At 58.3% G+C, this 19,213-nt stretch overlaps 5 protein-coding genes across 5 annotated transcripts; 3 read left to right on the top strand and 2 right to left on the bottom strand.

The window, feature by feature from the left end:
- The first annotated feature begins 218 nt into the window (after positions 1-218).
- B0T15DRAFT_537544 (permease for cytosine/purines, uracil, thiamine, allantoin-domain-containing protein) lies at positions 219-2,161 on the top strand. Its single transcript, XM_062869626.1, has one exon. It carries the CDS (start codon positions 441-443, stop codon positions 2,013-2,015), a length of 1,575 nt encoding a protein of 524 aa, XP_062720551.1. The 5' UTR covers positions 219-440; the 3' UTR covers positions 2,016-2,161.
- Positions 2,162-2,579: 418 nt separating this feature from the next.
- B0T15DRAFT_252826 (uncharacterized protein) lies at positions 2,580-3,282 on the bottom strand. The gene is made up of 2 exons (XM_062863203.1): positions 2,767-3,282; positions 2,580-2,691 (listed from the first exon to the last, which is right to left on the bottom strand). The coding sequence occupies exon 1, from the start codon at positions 3,189-3,191 to the stop codon at positions 2,790-2,792; it is 402 nt and encodes a 133-aa protein (XP_062720550.1). The 5' UTR covers positions 3,192-3,282; the 3' UTR covers positions 2,580-2,691; positions 2,767-2,789.
- A 476-nt stretch (positions 3,283-3,758) lies between these two features.
- B0T15DRAFT_419132 (uncharacterized protein) lies at positions 3,759-6,441 on the top strand. Its single transcript, XM_062865523.1, has 3 exons — positions 3,759-4,004; positions 4,082-4,776; positions 4,871-6,441. Exons 1-3 carry the CDS (start codon positions 3,881-3,883, stop codon positions 6,218-6,220), a joined length of 2,169 nt encoding a protein of 722 aa, XP_062720549.1. The 5' UTR covers positions 3,759-3,880; the 3' UTR covers positions 6,221-6,441.
- A 629-nt stretch (positions 6,442-7,070) lies between these two features.
- Positions 7,071-8,817, bottom strand: B0T15DRAFT_252813 (CLN3 protein-domain-containing protein). The gene is made up of 2 exons (XM_062863202.1): positions 8,512-8,817; positions 7,071-8,438 (listed from the first exon to the last, which is right to left on the bottom strand). The coding sequence occupies exons 1-2, from the start codon at positions 8,648-8,650 to the stop codon at positions 7,162-7,164; spliced, it is 1,416 nt and encodes a 471-aa protein (XP_062720548.1). The 5' UTR covers positions 8,651-8,817; the 3' UTR covers positions 7,071-7,161.
- Positions 8,818-17,027: 8,210 nt separating this feature from the next.
- On the top strand, positions 17,028-18,886 carry B0T15DRAFT_537528 (NmrA family protein). Its single transcript, XM_062869625.1, has 4 exons — positions 17,028-17,185; positions 17,264-17,516; positions 17,584-18,078; positions 18,169-18,886. The coding sequence occupies exons 2-4, from the start codon at positions 17,450-17,452 to the stop codon at positions 18,666-18,668; spliced, it is 1,062 nt and encodes a 353-aa protein (XP_062720547.1). The 5' UTR covers positions 17,028-17,185; positions 17,264-17,449; the 3' UTR covers positions 18,669-18,886.
- The last annotated feature ends 327 nt before the right edge of the window (positions 18,887-19,213 follow it).

Genomic DNA, 19,213 nt, shown 5'->3' with positions numbered 1-19,213 from the left:
TTGTACATATAAGCTGATCGTTAGCGACCACTTTACCTCAGGCCCACGTCTTCTTGTCAGTTATTTTTCCCTATCAGACCGAAGCCCTCGATGTTCATGTTATCGGGGCGTGCGGAGGCCTTCCACGGATAGGCTGCCATGTGATTGTCCGGACCCAATGGGGCGATAGGATTTCCAGATGAAAAATCATGAAATGCTCTCTTCTCAACCAAAGTGGAGCATCGTGGAAAAGAAGGTGGGCCCATGCGGTTCATGCCCGTTGAAACCGCCACTCGAGATAAGTTAGAGGAGGTACCTCCGTATGGATATCCCCGAGATAAGCCGGCACCACGGGAAGATAGGGAAAAACTAGCGGCATATTTACCGAGTCACTTGTTACAATCTCCATCATCTCATCCCAGACGCTACATACCTAAATCAACAAATGATCGACCGCCAAGATGATACCTCCAGACGACATCGAAAAGGGCCGTGACGCGGCCGCAGACGAACAAGTCGTCGCCGACGTGTCCGACTCATCACATGACAACAACAAAAACAAAAACAACAACATCAACTACAGCAATGGCAGCGGCGGCCTCCTCTCCAAACTGCGCGCCCTGGAGTCGGCGATGGACCGCAAACTCGGCGTAGAGAGCGCCGCCATCGACCGGAAGACGGCGTCGGACAAGACGCGCGCGCCATGGCACGAGCAGCTGACCATGGCGCTGCTGTGGGCCAGCGGGACGATGAACGTCAGCTGCTTCGCGACGGGCTTCCTGGGGTGGGAGTTCGGGCTCAGCCTGCGGCAGAGCATCCTGCTGTGCGTGTTCGGGTCGCTGCTCGGCGGCGCCGTGACGGGCTTCTGCGCGACCTTTGGCGCGCCGACGGGTCTGCGCCAGATCTCGGTCGGCCGCTTCAGCTTCGGCTGGTGGCCCAACAAGCTGGTCGCGCTGCTCAACACGGTGCAGCAGATCGGCTGGAGTTCTGTTGGGTGTATTACCGGGGGGCTGGCGCTCGAGGCCGTGGCGGACGGGCGCATCAGCATTGCCGTCGGCGTGGCTGTGATTGCGGTCGTGTCGCTCCTGGTCAGCTTCGTCGGGCTGCGCGCCATCCTGGTGTATGAGCGGTACGCGTGGTTTGTGTACCTCGTTATCTTCCTCATCATCTTCGGCATGACGGGCCCGTACGCCGACAACACCACCCCCGCCGCGGGATCGGCCGCCGACGTCTCGGGCAACGTGCTCAGCCTGCTCGCCATCGTGTACGGGTCGTCGGCCAGCTGGGCGACCATTGCGTCGGACTACTACGTGCACTACCCCGTCGACACGTCGCGCGCGAAGGTGTTCGTCATGACCACGCTGGGCGTGTCGGTGCCCACGGCGATCGGGATGGTGGCCGGCTGCGTGGTATCGTCGGCACTCAACCGCCGCGCCGACTGGAAGGCGGCCTACGAGGAGGGTATCGGCTACCTGATCCAGGACATGCTGCACCCGCACGGCTTCGCCAAGTTCTTGCTGGTCCTGCTCGTCCTGTCGGGCATCAACTGCAACATCCTCAACACGTACAGCGCCGCGCTCAGCTGCCAGCAGTTTGCGCGGCCGTTTGCGCGCGTGCCGCGCTTCCTGTGGACCGTCGCCTGCTTCGCCGTCATCCTGGTGCTGGCCATGGTCGGCCGCGACCACCTCAACGCCTACCTGCAGAACTTCCTGTCGCTGCTGGGCTACTGGTGCACCAGCTACGCCGTGGTCCTGTGGATCGAGCACTACCTCTTCCGCCGCGGCAGCTTTGCGCGCTACGACCTCGACGGCTGGAACGACCCGGCGCGGCTGCCGCACGGCGTCGGCGCGGCGGTTGCTTTTGGCCTGGGCGTTGTCGCCTGGGTCATGGGCATGGTCCAGACGTGGTATGTCGGGCCGCTGGGCAGGCTCATTGGCTCGTATGGGGGCGATGTCTCGAATGAGTTTACCTTGGTGGTGACGGTGCTGGCATATATCCCGGCAAGGTTTGCCGAGTTGAAGTATTTTGGGAGGTGACGTCCTTTTCTGAGATAGAGTATAATACCCTGTGTAGCTTGAAAACTAAAGCCGGCTAAATAATAAGCAAGAACATAAGGAACCCATGAGACACCGAGGTACCTAACTTAGGTAAATTCGACCACCATAGCAACGGTTTGTGGTTGGCATCATTTGAGCCCAGTAGCGGCTACACCTGTCCCTGCAGCTTCCTACGTAAGTATGGGGTCGGGTACCTTGCTGATGATCACCCACCCCGTGTTCCCTTTCTCCGGAGCCAAGTACGGATTAGACGCGGCATGAACAGCAAGACGGCTAAGAGACAGGACCCGAGAAAAGGACAGGCTTTGCATTGTAGTTGGAGCAGTTGGAAGGCAAACATCTTACCTAAGATGTCGTCTGAACTGCCCACTTGTATTGTTGACAATCTCGGTTGCTGTTGGGACTTTGTCGGCGATGAAGCCTCAACACCTGATTACTCAACATTTGTTGACTTATCATCAATACGAGTTGTTGCCCCTCCCCACATGTGTATTCAACGTGAAATATGATACCTCTGCATGACTTCGTGAAGGTTTGGGATGGTCTCCTAGTATAACTGGTTTAGGTAGTTCGTCCTTACATTCAGTTGCCACACTGGGCAAATACGCTTCGAGGCTCCATCGTCGAGCCTTCGTCTCATCTCATGGGCCAGTCACTAGACCATGTCAGCGTGACAACAAACTCGAAAGATTCCAAGCTACCAGTCGCTTGAGTGAGTCCAGGCACGCACCGTGTTGTCCTAAACGCGAAACGTCAACCCCAACGCGCTTCAGCAGTCGAATTTCTCCAAGTATTATTCGATGACCGCGACAGCCCAACCTCTCTTTTCGTTCCAGAATTCAGATACGGACAGGAATGAGATGAACAACCCGTAACTTGCGATGCATCGGACAGGTGACCCAAAGAAGGAATTCTTCCTACCTTACCTACTAGAGAAGTAAAAGAGAAAAAAAAAAAGAAAAAAAGAAAAAAAACCCGGGAAATGGCAGACCAGGCGCAGTGGCCCCTAGTCCCTTGGCAAAGAAGCTTATCCCCACAAGCCATAGCTCCTACCCAAGACGACCACGCCACGAGGCCGGCGGTCAACACCAACCAAACTGCCGGAAACGGCTCGGGATGGGGCATCCCATCCCATCCCATCCCATCCCATCCCATCCCATCTTCCCCGGCATCCCAAGCCACCGATAACTTTCGTTCTATTGAAAAAGCTTGACTCCCGAATTAGCACCCAAAGGACTGGGTATGCTGGCGTGTCACTGTACGATGTATCGCTCCACCCGCTCTTCCGCAGAGTCTTCGAGTCTCTAGGTGTCCATCACGCCAACTACTAGTATGTATTAATCATCACTGGTGCCAGAATAGCAAGATGCCGAAAAGTATCCGCGCCAAGATAGGTAGGTAGACCCTGGAAATGCGGCTGCCTTGAGAGGGCACTGAATGTTGTAATGTTTGCAGGGCCCCCTCGTGCTGGGAATGGATCGTGCGAACCCTGATGCGGGTCCATCCTCGATTCCTCGTCTTGTTGTCAACTGGAGCCGGACTTGGCATCCATGCGTCCTCGATCCCTCCTCGCCACCATCGCCAATCAAAGCTGCGGACCTGGGTCGCCGTCGGGAGGCTGAGCGGCATCACGCCCGCCTGCTAACCCCGGTTTCCCGCCTAGGGCTGGGCTTGGCAGACGCTTTAGTGGCTTGGAGCATCTTGTTTACTTCTTTTGAGATGCACGGCCCATCGTTGCGCCTGGTGGTAGACGGGGAGATTTCCCCCCATATCCCGTCACGATAACCGTGGATTTTTTTCTTTTTCTTTTTTTCCTTTTCTTTGCCTAACCATCAGCCGTCAAGATGGGCCAGTGGCACAGCCAGCCGACGTGCTTGACGCCGGCATGCATCCATGCGGCGTCCCATATCCTCCAGAACCTGGCGCCGAACTGGGCCGAGATGGACCCGTGCACCCAGTTCGACAAGAGTGAGTACTCAGACTAGACTATCGTGAATGCTACTAGTCAGTAATAAACAGTGCCAGGACTAACTCTTGTGTGTTAGTGGTCTGCTACGGGTACCCGGAGCACAAGCACGGCGAGAACGCAGACTTCTTCTCGGCGGTCGGCGAGCGCAACCTGAACATCCTGAAGCGGATCCTCGACAGCGCCAGCGACGCTGAGGCCGACAGCGTCGTGTCCACGCTGCTCACGACGCGCAGCAGCGGCAGCAGCTACGACGAGTACAACTTCGACCTGCTGAAGACGGGCTACCAGGCGTGCATGGACACCGACACCATCGCGGCGGCCGGGGTCAAGCCGCTGCAGGGGCTGGTCAGCCGCCTGAACGAGATCTGGCCGCTGCAGCTGCCGGGCGACCTCAACACCACCATCAGCAGCGCGGGCGACTACGACGGCTTGCACGGGGCCGTGGCCTTCCTCGAGCAGTTCGGCGTCAAGACGGTCACCAGCCAGTGCTTCGAGGACACGCTGGTGATGCCGGACCTGCTGGACTCCAAGGTCAGCCGCGTGTGCTTCAACGTGCCGGATCCCGTGCCGACGAACTACTCCATCTACGCCGACGCGGGCGCGCTGAAGCGCTACATCACCGGCGTGGCCCAGGCCCTGTACCTGGCCTACGAGGAGCTGGACGAGGCCGGCGCCACGGCGCTTGCCGCGGCCGTGGTCACTTTCGAGAGCGACCTGCTGCAGCTCGAGGTTCCGTACCTGCAGGCCGTGGAGGAGGACGGCGATTATTGGGTATGTGATGCTACTACTACTACCACTACTACTACTAGTATTCTGCTTGTAAGCTTGAAAATGTGACTGACTGGCTGACTGATTGTGCGCCCAGAACTTCATCAAGACCGTCTCCGTGGCCGACGTCGCAAAGGCCGCCCCCGCCGTGGGCCTGGACAAGCTGGTCGCCGCACTCACGCCGGCCGACAGCACGCCGACCGACATCCTTCTCGTGGTGCCGGATTTCTGGGCCGAGTTCTCGACCCTGCTCGAGAGCCACTCCAAGGCGGCCGTGCAGGGCTTTTTGGTGTGGAAGGCCATCAACGAGGTGGCGCCGTACATCATGGAGGAGCACCTCGCCGCGGCAGTCGGCTACGAGGACCCGCGCGAGCGGTGGCAGACGTGCGTGGCCGCGGCCGACACGATGCTGCGGCACATCCTGGACCACTACTTCGTGCAGGCGACCTACCCGAACCTGACCCTCCAAGCCGCCGACCGCATGACGACGGACCTGCGCGCCGCCTTCAAGAAGCGGCTGGGCGAGCTGGACTGGATGAGCGCCGAGTCCCGCGCGCGCGCCATCAAGAAGGTCGAGAACATGAACCAGAACATCGGCTACCCGACCGCCGACCCGGACCTGACGTCGCCGCAGTCGCTCGCCGCCTACTACGACGGCCTCAACTTCACCGCCACCTCCTACTTCGCCAACATGCTCGCCGCGCGGCGCCACACAACCCTCAAAGCCTACGCTGAGGTGGCCCGCCCGCCCAACCGCGTCTCCTTCTCGGGCTCCGTCACCACCGTCAACGCCTGGTACCACCCGCTCACTAACTCCATGATCATCCCCGCCGGCATCAGCCAGCTGCCCCTCTTCCACTACCACCTGCCCGACTACGCCCTCTACGGCGGCCTCGGCTCCGTCATCGGCCACGAAATCACCCACGGCTTTGACAACAACGGCCGCCTGTGGAACGAAAACGCCGAGCACAGAGCCTGGTGGGATAACTCCACCATCAGCTCCTTCCAGTCCCGCGCGCAATGCTTCGTCGATCAATACTCCCAATTCTCCGTCCCCATCCCCGCCTCCGACTCCGGCAGCGGGTCATCACAGTCACAATCAGTACAAAAGGGCCAAGTCTCGGGCGAGCTCACCCTCCCCGAAAACCTGGCTGACTCGGGCGGGCTGCGAGCCGCGTACGACGCGTGGGTGGCCGACCGCAAGAACATGCCCGAGGCGTGGGACCAGGACCTACCGGGCTTAGACGAGTTCACGCACGAGCAGCTTTTCTTTATTTTCTGGGGCAACCTGTGGTGCGACTACTCGACGCCCGAGCGGAACGAGCTGGTGCTGCAGGACGTGCATGCGCCGCATAGTGCCCGGATCCTGGGTATGGCGGCCAATTCGAGGGCGTTTAGGGAGGCGTGGAACTGTCCTGTGAAGGAGCCCGTTTGTGAGCTGTTTTAGATTTTTTTTTTTCTTTCTTTTTATATACTGCAGTACCTAGATATGAAAAAGGTAATAGGGGTGGGGGTTGGGTTGGGTTTGAAGCATGGCGTTTGGGCGGTTTGTACTAGATCTGGAGCATGGATTATGCATTTGGATGGTACTATATATCCATCTGTAGATGAAGACGACATGGTAATTAGACGATACCGTTGACAAGATTCCAACAACAGTCTCGCATCGATCACAATGAGATATCGGCTATAGTGAAAGCAAAATATTGGACTACTACTACTTTAAACCTTTGAGTCAAGATGAAAGGTAGTCCATCATGCCAGTGCTCCTTACTAATAATCAATGTCCTCGACCATTTGGTGCCATAAATCCTGCCCCGGCTCTTGGTCTTCTACAGATACCGCAAATAGACCCACCAAAGTCGGTGGCATAGACCGAAGGATCAGGGATGTGAGACGTTCATACCCGTCGGTGTCTCAGCAAAGGTGCTTCAGCAAGACAGAGATTCTTGACAACCTGTACTTGACGATATCATAGTCTGTCTGCACCGAAAACGTCTCACAAGTCCGCCTCCCTACCTTCTCCTCACACATGGACCGGCATGCTTGACAGCAGCGACCCCATTCCACACCCCGATTGAGCACGGTCAGCAATGCGAGACGCGGCTTGCTGTATGTATGGCACCACCCGTCCCTCACTCCGCAGTTTTGCCACGCGCTCTGCCGAGAGCGCAAGCTCAATGCCGGTGGCAGGTCCGCAGTCCATTCCCTTTTGGGTCGTCCTTGAGTCCGTAGCACCGCCTCAGGCACCACATGGCCATGACGAACTGAGCCTTGCCCTGCAGCGTGTGCTCATCACGGGAGCTTGCGTGGTGCACCAGTCCTTCACCACCAGCCGATTGTGGTCCCTCACGACAAGCTTATCTCCAATATTCGAGAGAACCCGACTCAGCTCGCCTCGATGCGCCGGCAGTAGTCCCGCCCGTGACGCACCTGCCATCCGCACAGCCACACTTCCATGGCCATGCCCAGAAACCCGGCGATGCAGATGCCGCCGCTGTCGCTGACCGACGTCGCCCCGAGGCTGAACTCGCGGTCCTCCGCCGGCACCTTCTCCATGATCTCGGCAAACGTGTTGACATAGACCGCCCCGCCCAGCAAACCCTCCCAGAAGACGACGACAAACACCAGATAGACGGACGGGATGAAGTTCAGCAGCGCGTGCAGCGTCAGCAGCATGAGGTTGGCCACCTGCAGCAGCGACGGGAAGTACAGGTGGTGGATACGCACGAAGGGAGTCGACGAGCGCGAGATGAACACGCCCAGCTGGTAGAGGAAACCGTAGAACGGGTAGAACGCCCGGAACTCGGAGAAGGGCGACTGCTCGAGCGGGAACAGCAGCGTCGGCGCCACGCCCTGGTTGATGGTGTACTCGGCCACGTACACAAGCAGCAGCGGCAGCATGTAAGGGAAGAATAGCGCCCTCGCCCGGCGCAGATTCGCCGCGAACGAGCCCTTCCCTCCCCCACTGCCATACGCCGAGGCAGCCACCGACGGCCCCGGCGCAAGCAGGCTCGCCGACGCCGCCCCGGCCGGCACATCCTCAAACCCGTCCTCCTCCTCCTCGTCCCGCTCCCGCCTCTCCCTCCCCACCGCTGCCACAGACCCATTGACATTATCCCCCTCCCGCAAGGGCTCATACTCCCCGCGCCATCCCTCCAACCTCCGCCTCGGCAACACCCCAAAGAACGCAACCAGCATGATACCCGGCAGCACCGCACCCACCAGCAAACTCTCCTTCACCCCCAACCCAATCCACCCGGTCAGAACCACATACAGCCCAGCACCAATCAAGCCCGCGCCGCCCGTGCCACTGCCCCACGCGGCCAGGCTGAGGTGGCCATAGTAGTGCGTCAGGCCCAAGAAGCTCAGCTCGCCGCCGCCGGACGAGAGACTGGCGAGCACGACGCCGAGCATTTTGGCGCTGACCGACCCCGTAGTAGCGGGTGTGAACGCCACCAGTAGCATCCCCGCGCTCGAGAGGGTCACAAAGACACATATCCGTAAAGAGTAAGGCACGCGGTGGATGAAGTAGGGCGCGACGAGCTTGGTGAGGAAGGAGGGCATCACGTCGGCGAGGAGGACGACGCCTTTTGGGACGGAGGTGCCGACTAGGTCTTGTGCGGCGGAGAGGAGGATCACGTAGAGGACGTTGTTTATTAGGCCTGGGAGGTTTGGAGTTGTTAGTTTCCGTGGAGGGAGATAAAACGAGGGGAGAGAGGAAGGGAGGGGACGAACCGAATAGCCAGAAAGCGACCAGCACTGAGACCTCGGTGTTGCGGAACACAGCGGCTATGCGGGCGCGGTAGAGCGCCCAGGAGGAGGAGGGCGCGCCGGGGAGCGGGAGCAGCCCCGACGCCGAGGGCGAGCGGTTCATGTTGCAACTAGACGGATGAATGGAATTGAGGTTAGTGTATGGTGGGCCGCATTGAATGGATTCTATCTCAGGAAAAGAGTCGCCATCGGACTTTGCGTTGCGCCGCGGCAGGTTGTTGCCGCTACTTCTGGGTTGCGCGTGGTTGCGGTGAGGGAGCTGAAAGTTGGATGCACGCGACTGCCCGAGGCGCATCAGCTGCCACAACTTTGAACTGTGTGGGGTCAAGTCGAGTCTCACCCTAACCCTGGCTGTGATGGTCCTAACTCAGCATGCATCGCCAGAGATGAGACATATCGTGAGCACTGCAAGTTTACAAAAGAAGCATGGTAGTTCCAGGTATCAGCTAGCATAAAATACATAAGGTACTGCCGAAGAACAACAACAGGGCCCAACCACCGCCGACACTCGTGGCAAACACGCATAACAGGGAATACACGGTGCTACGGGCACGCTCATCGCCTTCTCGCGCGAAACAAAATAAGCAGCATAGAACGCAAACAGATATTACAACTCTATACCTAAACATACGCAAAGAGAATCCTCGCAGCGCTATGCTTTATACCGTATATGCCATGACAAACAACAGACACGACTCTCGACACACCAGTCAATCCTTTCCTCGTTCCCAGGCACTCATCAACACCTTCGTCAACCCAAGCTTATCACAGTAGGCCGGCAGATAAGAGTGCCTCTGCGGTATGTCTGTATGAGGGGAGGTGAGGTGTTCAAGGCATGACCCCACGCCTCCAGCGCTCAACCATATCCATATGCCCTGCCTGCCCAGCACCTCCACCGAGAGTAGCATTCCCCTGCTGTAACGGCAGCGCACTGACACTCATGCTCGCCGCCAGCCCACCGCTCGAGTACACACCAGGCACAGCGAGCAGATTCGGCGTCGACCCGCCATACGCCCCCGCTGCTCCCACCAGCCCTCCTCCTCCTCCTCCTAGGAGGGTACTCCCCCTCTGCTGCCCTCCAGACATTGGATACCCCAACCCGGACTGCAGTCCCGTGCCACCAAGCCCATCATTGAACCGTCCCCCCATGTAACCCCCGGTGGGCGCGCCGACACTCGTCCGGGAGAGGGTAGTCGGCATCTGGGCCCTCAGCAGGGCCATCTTGGCCTCCGTCTCGCGCCGGTGCCTCGCCGCTTCGGCTTCGCGGCGCAGGCGCTCCTGCTCGCGCGGGTCCATCATACTTGTCATGGTCATGGGGCGAGTAGCAGCCCCCAAAACGTCGGCCATCGGCATAGGGCCAGTACCAGTACTGGGACGTAGGGAGGTACGATTTGGGGCAATATTTTTAAGGCTGGCGTTGGGAGTGAGGCCAAGCGGCGTAGCGGCGCGGTTGAGCGTACTGAACGCCATTTCGCGTTCGCGGGCCTCGCGCTCGCGCTGGAGGCGGGCCCGGCGCTGGCCGAGCGTTTCCTCTTCCTCCGGCACGACGGGACCGGGCGGGGTATTTTCCTTGCCCAGAGCGCTGATCGTCGAGACGTTGCGGCTGTGAGCCGGGGTTTTGCCTTTGCTCTTGGCGTCTTCGTCCACGCCTAGTACGCTGAGCAGCTCGGACGAGAAGGCGGCGCTGACGGGGCGGGCGCGCGGGAGCGGGTTCTCGGCTGCCAGACGCGCCTTGCGCGCGGCGAGCGTCTCGCCCTCGTGTTCGGGCTCGCTCTCTTCTGTGTTCGGAATGTTGTTGTTGTTGTCGCCTGCGATGGAACCGGGGCGGGAACGCCCGCCGGGAGGGACGGGGAGTGTGAGACGGTTGGTGGTCGGCATGTGGCTCAGGCGTTTTTGAAGTGCGGTCAACGGGGTCGGCAGTGTCTGCGTCACCTTGCCCTGCAGCCTGTCGCGACGGCGACTCAGCGGCTCGTTCTCCTCCATCTCGCGGCGCTCCATCAGGCCCAGCGGGCGGTGCACCTCGCTCATAATCGCGCTGATGTCCATGGTCGACGGGTTCGCGGCCCCGGCGGCCTTGGCAGCGTAGAGCACGCCGAGCGGAACTTCCTCGTCGTCGTCACTTTCCGGATGCGCAGCAGCCGCCGGATCCTCCCAGGCGAGCGTAACGCGCTTGCCGAGCCGGGCCTTGCGCTCGACTTCAGCGACCGCTTCGAGCTCGAGCAGCGTGCTGCGCATACCCTCGGGATACGCCTGCTGGGGCGGCCGAGTGCGCATCTTGTTCTGCTGCTTGCGCAGCTGCAACTCAGCGAGCAAGGTAGTCGGCGGGCCTTGGTAGACCGGCTCCTCCTCTTCACTCTCCTCCTCCGTTTCTTCGTCGGCTTCTGGCGCCTCCCGATCGGGCGATACGCTCCTGCGGGATCGAGCGTCGTCACCCGCAGCGCTATGCCGGGCGCTCCTAGCGTCGTCGTCGTCGGAATCGTTCTTGTCAGCATGTTTCGAACCGAACAGCGAGAAACGACTGGCGCGCTTCTTCTCCGTGTTCGGATCGAGCAGGTTCGCGGCCGAATTCCTCTTGACAAGTGTCTTCCGCTTGGGCTTCTCCTCGGCATTGTCACCGAGCAGGTTGCCGCTAGAATTTCTCTTCACAAGGGTCTTGCGCTTGGCGGCCTTCTCTTCGGGCGCAACCTCAGGCGCAGTCGCTGACTTCTTGATCTTCTTCTTCTTACCGTAGACTTCGGCGCCCAACTTGCCCGCAAAAACGTGATCGGTGAATGCACTGACAGGGGCCTTGGTCGACGCGTCGAGGAGGCTGTCAAGTGTGTCCATGGCGGAGCCGTCCTTGACTTCGATCTTGTGCGCCTCCGGAGGCAAATCAAAGAAGGCGCTTGCCCGCAGCTGCGGCGGCATGCCATCGGCATTTATCGAGTGAGACTTGCGGTCCCCAGCCTCCGCCAGCCGCTGGGGCCCACGGGTTTCCCGCTGTGTTTCTGGAGGAGGTTGGATGGTGCGGACGGTTGCCTCGGACGTGTGCCTGGCATGCGACGGCTGGATCGGCGCTCCACCCTCCATTCCAGTTCCAGACGGCTGCGGAGCGGTGTGCAAGCTGGATCCATTTTCACTACCGAGAAATTCAGGCATAAAGGGAGCGTCGTCATGGCTCCGACGCAAACCCTCGGTAGGGTCCGGCAGCCAAACATTGGACTCGCGGGACACCCTTGGCCGCGCGCCGGCGACCAGTGAGCGACGTGGGTCCTGGGCTACAGCTTTAGGTTTCTTCGACAGCTTGGGAGGAAGGTTGAGCATCGCCGGTACAGGGGCTGGGTAGTACAGCATGTGCTGGCCTGTGGCTGGGTCGATGTAGGATGTGGCTCGCGGGGCTTGCGCCGCGTGAGGCCGTGCTGGTGAGCCATGGTCTTGGGGCTCCGGTTGAGGGCCGAAGCGGTCAGCCTCTGGATCGCAGTGCACGCCGTCAAAGTCACCGAAGGCTGCCTGTGCCTGCTCAAATGTTGTGCCAGAACCTGATGTCGTCGGCCTCTCTTCGTCGCGACGGTTTGGCTGGTAGGGCGTAACCTGGTAGGGCTGATACCCGTAGTCGACCGGCTGGTGCAGCTGCAGCCGCGGGGCCGGTTCGGCATGCGATTCAGTGGCCACGGGCTGCGTGGGCCCGACATCGTTGGCGAATTCCGCCTCAATAAACTGATAGGCACTAGCTCGAATATCATCTTCTTCGACCAGACGCTTCCCAGCTGCCGCAGCGCGGTCTGCCTCGTCGAGCACCTCCTTTGTGAGGGAGCTCGGAGGCTCAAGCTCGGCAATCTGCACAAGCGACAGCTTACTGGCGACACTCCTGGTCGATGCCTTTCCCGGCCCGTGCCGCGGGAGGAATCTGAATTCCTGAGCGTGGTCAGCATCCCCTGTGGGTCCGGCTATGTCTGCATTCTCGGGAATGTGCGACGGCATGCCGATGGAGCTCGCCTTGCTGCCCGAGCGGAGACGACCCGATGCGGCGGACGTGGAACGATTGGGACTCATCACAAAACCTCCGGGCGAGTAACCGCCAGTCCTCGCCGCGCTATTGGTTCCCAAAATGGAGTTCTGTCTGTCCACGGACAGCTGCGACTGGTTGGATGTCGATGCTGCTCTGGCACGGCTTTGCAAAACAGACGACCGCCGGCTCTCGCTACGCTTGAGTTCGTTGTGCTCCTCGCGGATGGCGTCCTCGATGCTACTTGTCATGGATAGCCTCTCGGCCGTGGCCTCAAGCGCCGCGATGTTGCCGAGAAACCCTCCGGTGAGGGACAGTCTGTTGGGGTCGGGGCGTGGATGACTGATCGTCAGGCTTGCTGTCGACGCGGTCCGCGGTCGGCTCGGATTAGAGGTCGCACGGCTCCGTTCCTGTGGTTGGCTCGCCGAGGGGACCGGTCGGATCAAGGTGGTGTCGGCGGCGACGGTCGTGGGAGCACAATCGGGAGCGGATGAGGCGGGGTGAAGCAGTTCAGGAGCATCGTTTGCTTGGGAAGCAATCGAAGTTGGCGCTGGCGGGTCAGGATTCTGCGTTGGAGCGGTCGTCTGCGGCACAGTGGTATTTTCCGTGCGGGCTGCAACGGCTGTCTCGTGCTCTGCAGCGCCAAGACCGGGCTCCGTCGTCGACTGCACGTTTTCAACCGGCGCTTTGCCGACCGGAGATGGCGACGGCGAGCGCGACAGCGTTGGCGCAGGCGACACGAGACCTGCCGGGCGCTGCGAACCCTGGCTCGCCTGGCTTTTTGTCCGGAGCAGCTCGTATCCCAGGTTAGCCGTGGCATTTTTGGCCTGCAGCGCCTCGAACGACTCGACCCTGGCGCTCACGAGCGTGGCGCCACGGCCCGCCGCGGATGCAACTGGAGCCGTGGTGCTCGTGCTGCTGCTGCGGCTGAGGTTCCCGTCGCGTCTCAGCTGTTCTATACTTTTCGCCCTGCTCAACAACTTCTGCGCTTCTTGCACACCCGGCGATTTGCTTTTCCCCGCTGCATTATTGTTATGGACATTCGACAAATCGAAATCGCCGGTGTCTAAGGACAGCGGAGTGAATGTCTGCTCGGCCAGCGTCACGAACGGAAGGGGTGAGGTCGATGAAGACGCGGGCGATGCCATGGTGCTCGACGTAATCTCGGAGTTTGGCGACAGTGGCGATACAGAATCTGGGAGAAAGGGGGTGGTGGCCTCCGCGTGGGAACCGTCGTCGGCCTGCTCGGCGGCGCTATATTTCAACGCCATGACAGCTGTGTGAGCGGCGTGCGATGCGGAAACGACATCGAGCGGTTTTCCGACATGGACAGACCGCTCCCCTTTCTATCTACCGTAGTAAGGCGTTGTGCCACTCCCTAAATCGTGGCAGGTCCAGTTGTCGACCGCCGACTTCGAAGACCCGCTTGATCAACCGTCACTTTCCCAGGTTCGAAATGCGTGTGGGTACCGGCTAACGTTATCGATGGGCGAAAATCAAGTCTAGGCCGGGGCTAGCCCCGGTTGGCTGTTGCTTGGCGGGCTGTTGGACGCGGGACGTAATCTGCAACTGAGCAACAGCACTGCAGATATCAAAGCCGAGAAGATAAAGATAAAGGCCTGCTTCTGTCTCATGGCCGAGCCCCGACTTGAGCCTGTCTATCGCATCTCACTTGGTCTTTACTATAGTTTCTTGTTTGGTAGCCATACCCTGGCTCATGACGTGTGACACTGCAGGAACTCAACGGGAGGTGGGGCCATGCAACGATTGCACCCATTTCATTTCCACTTCAGTGTTGGGTGCACCTTCCCAAGTCTGACCTGCTGAGGACGGACACCGCCAAAGCGTGGGGGCGAGCTCAGTTTCAACTGCAGTGAGCGAAAAGCATGACGGCGGTCTAAGAATCCATATCCGTACACCCGTCACTATCCTCATTCTTCAGCCTTTGATATTGTGGTCTCAGCTTGAACTGGCGTATGCAGCTCCCAATTTCAGCCTCCTATGCCAGGGTCTGGCGGCCCAAGGGCGCGCCTTGCAGGCCCCGTTTCCAGATATTCGATCCAGCGTAGCAATCGGCCATCGAACTGGGAACGACTGGGTTTGTACCCTTCAGGCCAAAAGCCCGATTTCTCAAGAGTCAAGTCGTGCACGAGCATTCGGTCGCCGATTGGTGGTAACCATTCGTGCGCCGCAAACTGGTGGATCGATCATGTCCTCGTCATACCGCCGTAAGCCTCTGATCGGCTCGTCAGCGAGAGGAGGTCGTACCTGCGGGTAATCTGCAACCCCCAACTCATTTGCTGGGCAGCTGTGCGATAGAAGGACAGTTACATAGTACTGTAGCTGAGAAACCAAGGTGAGAAACTGAGTCAGGTCTTGCGTCCATGCTCGGATCCTCTTCAACCCAAGTAACGGTCGACCCAGCTGTCTTGTGCGGCTGTTTCAGCCGGCGAGGATCTCCCTTGATGATCGCGAGATTGCCTGCCATTCGGCAATCAGCCCCCTTATAGGGCTGTACTATGAGTTAACATACTCTACCTAAAAAAAGTCCCTACCTACTTAGGTAACTAACTAGGCATAGGGTCTAGTAAGGTCACGTCACCTTCTAGAACCCCGTCAGCTTCCCTTCGTAGATTCTTGCCTTAGCACGCACGTTTTCGGCCAAGGCTTGGTCTGCTTCGTTGGATGAACTTGCAGAACACAGCGTTGCACTCATGCGGGCTGACCGGCTAGTACATTCTCCGTAAGCTGACCGCGATCTCGTCGGAAATAAACCCCGCATGTATGATGGCAAGTCGCTTCCAAGTTCTCAACTGGCGCTTGTAAGCTGCACTAATCCAACTCTCTCACCTGCTAATTGCCGCTTCTTCAGGTGCTCGGCTCAATTATTTGAACACTGCTTCTCTTCTTGGTCTGCCGTGGCACCGGGGAACAGCCCGTACGACAAGACGAAAGGCGGGGGGGATCGGGAATGGGAAGAGGCCGAGATCATCTCGGCGAGATGAGAGATGGATACATCTTCAGATGAGAGGGGCAGCGTTCGGGTACCTGCATTTCCGCCTACCACGTCTACGGCATCTGCCACTGCATGGCATATTATCGTCGTGACGGCCGAAGCTAACACCTGAGGTCCTCTACAAAGGCTCGAGCGTATAGACATAAGTGAATTAGGGATGCCTTGGTCCTGTATCTTTTGGAGTCGGATTTGGTCCAATGGAGCAGGCCGAGACGAGTCAGAGTCGAATACCCGCACGAATAACAAGTACCTCTACTGGTGTTGCATACTTCGTACAGGTAGTTTTGTCAGGACAAACTAAAACGAATCAGTTTCCATTGTTGCATGCCTGCCCTGTTCCACCCATCCAGCGACGAGAGACGGGCCACGGCATTAGTCGTAGGAACAGTCGACAGTAGGCGCTATGTAACCCTATGCGAAACTTGTAGGGTGTTGCGAGTAATTCGACGTTGAACGTTGTCATAAATTAGACTGCCCTTAATGTAACACATCTATATCATCGGACCGGCCACGCTTCGTTCGTGCAACACATAGAACGATCCGTTTGCTGTCAGATTACCATCAGTTTCCACGTCTCACTCCAACTACCCACGCCGTCTACTACAGAGCCGCCGTCTCTATGTCCTCGAGGTGTTCGAGCTCGGCTGGTAGCAGTGTGCCGAGGTGCGTGCGAGCCTCCGGTCTAGGAAACTGCAGGATCGGGTGGTTGGCCGGATCATCGTGAGCTCGATGGAGCGGATCAACAAGATGGGCCTTATCTGGTACTGTACATGATGACAGGATACCTGTAACAGGTGCTGTTCACTTACAGTCCACTACCTACCGGCCAGAGGTTGTCATGCTTCTCGGTTGGGGAGCCCGTCGCCTGTCAGGTGATGTATTGTAACGCTTACCTTCCAGGTCTTCGTCATTTCTATAGGTAGAAAAGTGACACTCCCATACTGCCGGGCAGTGAGCGCACAATCTCGTCGCCGCGTATAACCACGATGACTCGAAGATCGAGTTTCTGGTCATCAACATCAGTAATCAGTCTTACATTCCACCCCGGGCCAGCCTCAGCATGAATCCCGACTCCAATACTTTGTGAATGAGTGAGGGCTCTTATACATGTAGGTGATTCGTCAACTTCACCAAGACAAGGACAAAGCATGATCGGAAAGCCTCTGGAGTCGGCGATATGGTAACCTCAGTCCCCACTCTATCTAGAAGCCTACACAGCAGGGATTCACTTCCGTTCACGAGCTCGCCAAAGGAATGTGGGTGAAGTGCTGTGTTGATAGTTAGATGCTCAAGTGGCAGAGCCGGGCATGTTCTCGCCATTGAGCAAGCTCACTGTAGTGACTGCACCAGGTCCAGTACTGGGAGACTTGATGAAGAAAGTGGTTTGGACTCTTTGACGTCAGCAGCTCTGAGGGGTAAACCGTAGAACCCTCCGACTCCTCTGGGGTACCCAATCTGAACGTCTCCATCAACACATGCCAATCATCGATCAAGTTCATTTCAGTCATTGTACTCTTGTTGGGTGCAAGTGACATGACACCGCATTCGCATTCGCATTTCGCATTTCGCACTCGCTAATAAACATTGAGATGAGGTCTCCGGGCTCTGGCACTCCGACTAGGTACTGGTCCGATCAGGTATGCGCAGCAATTAATCTGATGAGCTCTCTCGATCAGTAATCGTTCCCAACGCCGATCGCTGATAAATCACTTTAGACTCAACTCCAGAGCCTGGGCTTAGAAATCTAAGCCTTGTAGTGCTCTTGCAACGTCTATATTACAGAGAACAATCAAAACGAACTAAACCCATGTTTCCACAAGCTGCCTCTCAAGTCAACCGACATCATAACTCGCCAGCCAAAAGAAAAAGAAAAGCCATAACCTTCAAGACGACGTCCTACAATGGCAGATCTCAAAGAGATACTTGTGATCGGCGGCACGGGCGCTCAAGGCATGCCCGTTGTCAAAGGTATGGCTTAGCGGGAGCTAACAAAAACTCTTGCTCAGAGACTTCTGCTGACTCTCAAGAACCTCAGCCCTGTCCCAGAGCGGACAGTACCGTGTCCGGGTCCTGACCCGCAACGCCGAGTCCACCCGGGCCAAGCAGCTCGCCGCGCTCCCAAACGTGAGCCTGATCCAAGGCACCCAGGACAGCCAGCAGGATCTGCACAGGGCGTTCCGCGGTGTGTACGGCGCCTGGGTCAACACGGACGGCTTCACGCTGGGAGAGAAGAACGAACTCTTCTACGGCTTCCGCGCGTACGAGATTGCTCGAGCTGAAGGGGTGCAGCACTATGTCTGGGCAAACATCGAGTATGCGTTGGAGATTGCGGGGTTTGACGAGAGTTACCACTGCGGCCATATGGATGCCAAGGGCAGGATCGGGAAGTTCATTCTTGCGCAGGGGCAGGATCAGATGATGAAGAGCTCTCTCCTGAGCACCGGTCCGTACATGGAGATGCTTCTGGACGGAATGTTCGTACCGGCCGAGCAGGAAGACGGGTCGTTTGTGTGGGCGAACCCAGCTACTAGTGAGTGAGCTTTATGATTTTATCTTCCCCACTTCCTTTCGTTATTGTCTGCTCCCATAAGTATTGCTGTGCTAATTCCCGAGCAAAAAGAGGACGCAAAACTGCCTCTGATCGCGCTCGACGACGTGGGCGTCTACAGCCTCTGGCTCTTCGACAACCCCGGCGAGTCGGCGGGTCTAGACCTCTCCGTCGTGACAGACTGGGTCAGCTTCGGCGACATCGCAAAGACCTTCACCGAAGTCACGGGTAAACGGGGCGTGCACAAGTCTATCCCCTGGGAAGCCTACGCGGCCGCTGCGGAGCCGTACCCGGGCGCCTATGTCAACTGGTCCCTCGGCCCCGATGCGGGCCGAGACGAGTCGGTCATGAAGTGGACGGACAACTTCGGGGCCTGGTGGAAGTACTGGGCCGGTGGGCTCAGCCCGCCGCGGGACCTGGCCCTCCTGGATCGCATCCATCCTCGGCGGATCAGGAGCTTGGCTGAGTGGATGAAGCGCGTCGGCTATGATGGGAAGCCGGGGAGTGTCTTGAAGATGGTCGAAGACTGGCGCAAGCAAGGAGGGAGCATCGGCAGAGAAGTGATGGGATGAGGCAGCATGATGGATGACAGCTTGTAGTGGCAAGGACCGCTTAGTTGTAGGCATCGCAGCTTTCCTTTGCACAGGGTAGGAGCTAGATTTCCTTGCGAGTGTTACTCAAGCCGTTTGTTCTTGTCGAAGGGCTTTTTCACCGGTGGTTGTATCCAAGCTAGCGTGCTTTGCTTCGTAAGTACTAGTACCTTCTTACCTTGTCAATGTCCCGTAAATAAGTGTACAAAGTACACTGTAGTATCTACTCGGGACTTGAGATGGGCTTAAATCTTCAACTTGTTCAAGGCGTAAGTTGGGGTTGGAACCACACGAAGGGGGTCGGAGAGTTCTGTTGCTATACCCATCCGCATGACTGGCTTTGCCCCTGCTGCGGAAGAACATAGGATGCCGGTGTTTGTGAGCACTTGAGAGATGGGACAGCGGTCTGGTTCTAGTTCGCCTCGAAGTGAGCCGTAGCCGTCACCGCCGTCCTCCTAGCAGAGCAGGGGTCGGAAGCGGAGACGTGGCTCGCATGTTCTAGATCCTTTTGGGTCCCGTGGTCCAGT

The sequence above is a fragment of the Chaetomium strumarium genome (assembly GCF_033439665.1).
Source record: "Chaetomium strumarium strain CBS 333.67 chromosome Unknown B0T15scaffold_5, whole genome shotgun sequence".
Taxonomy (NCBI): domain Eukaryota; kingdom Fungi; phylum Ascomycota; class Sordariomycetes; order Sordariales; family Chaetomiaceae; genus Chaetomium; species Chaetomium strumarium.
Note: the sequence above shows the minus strand (reverse complement) of the source record. Positions and strands in the feature narration are given on the sequence as shown.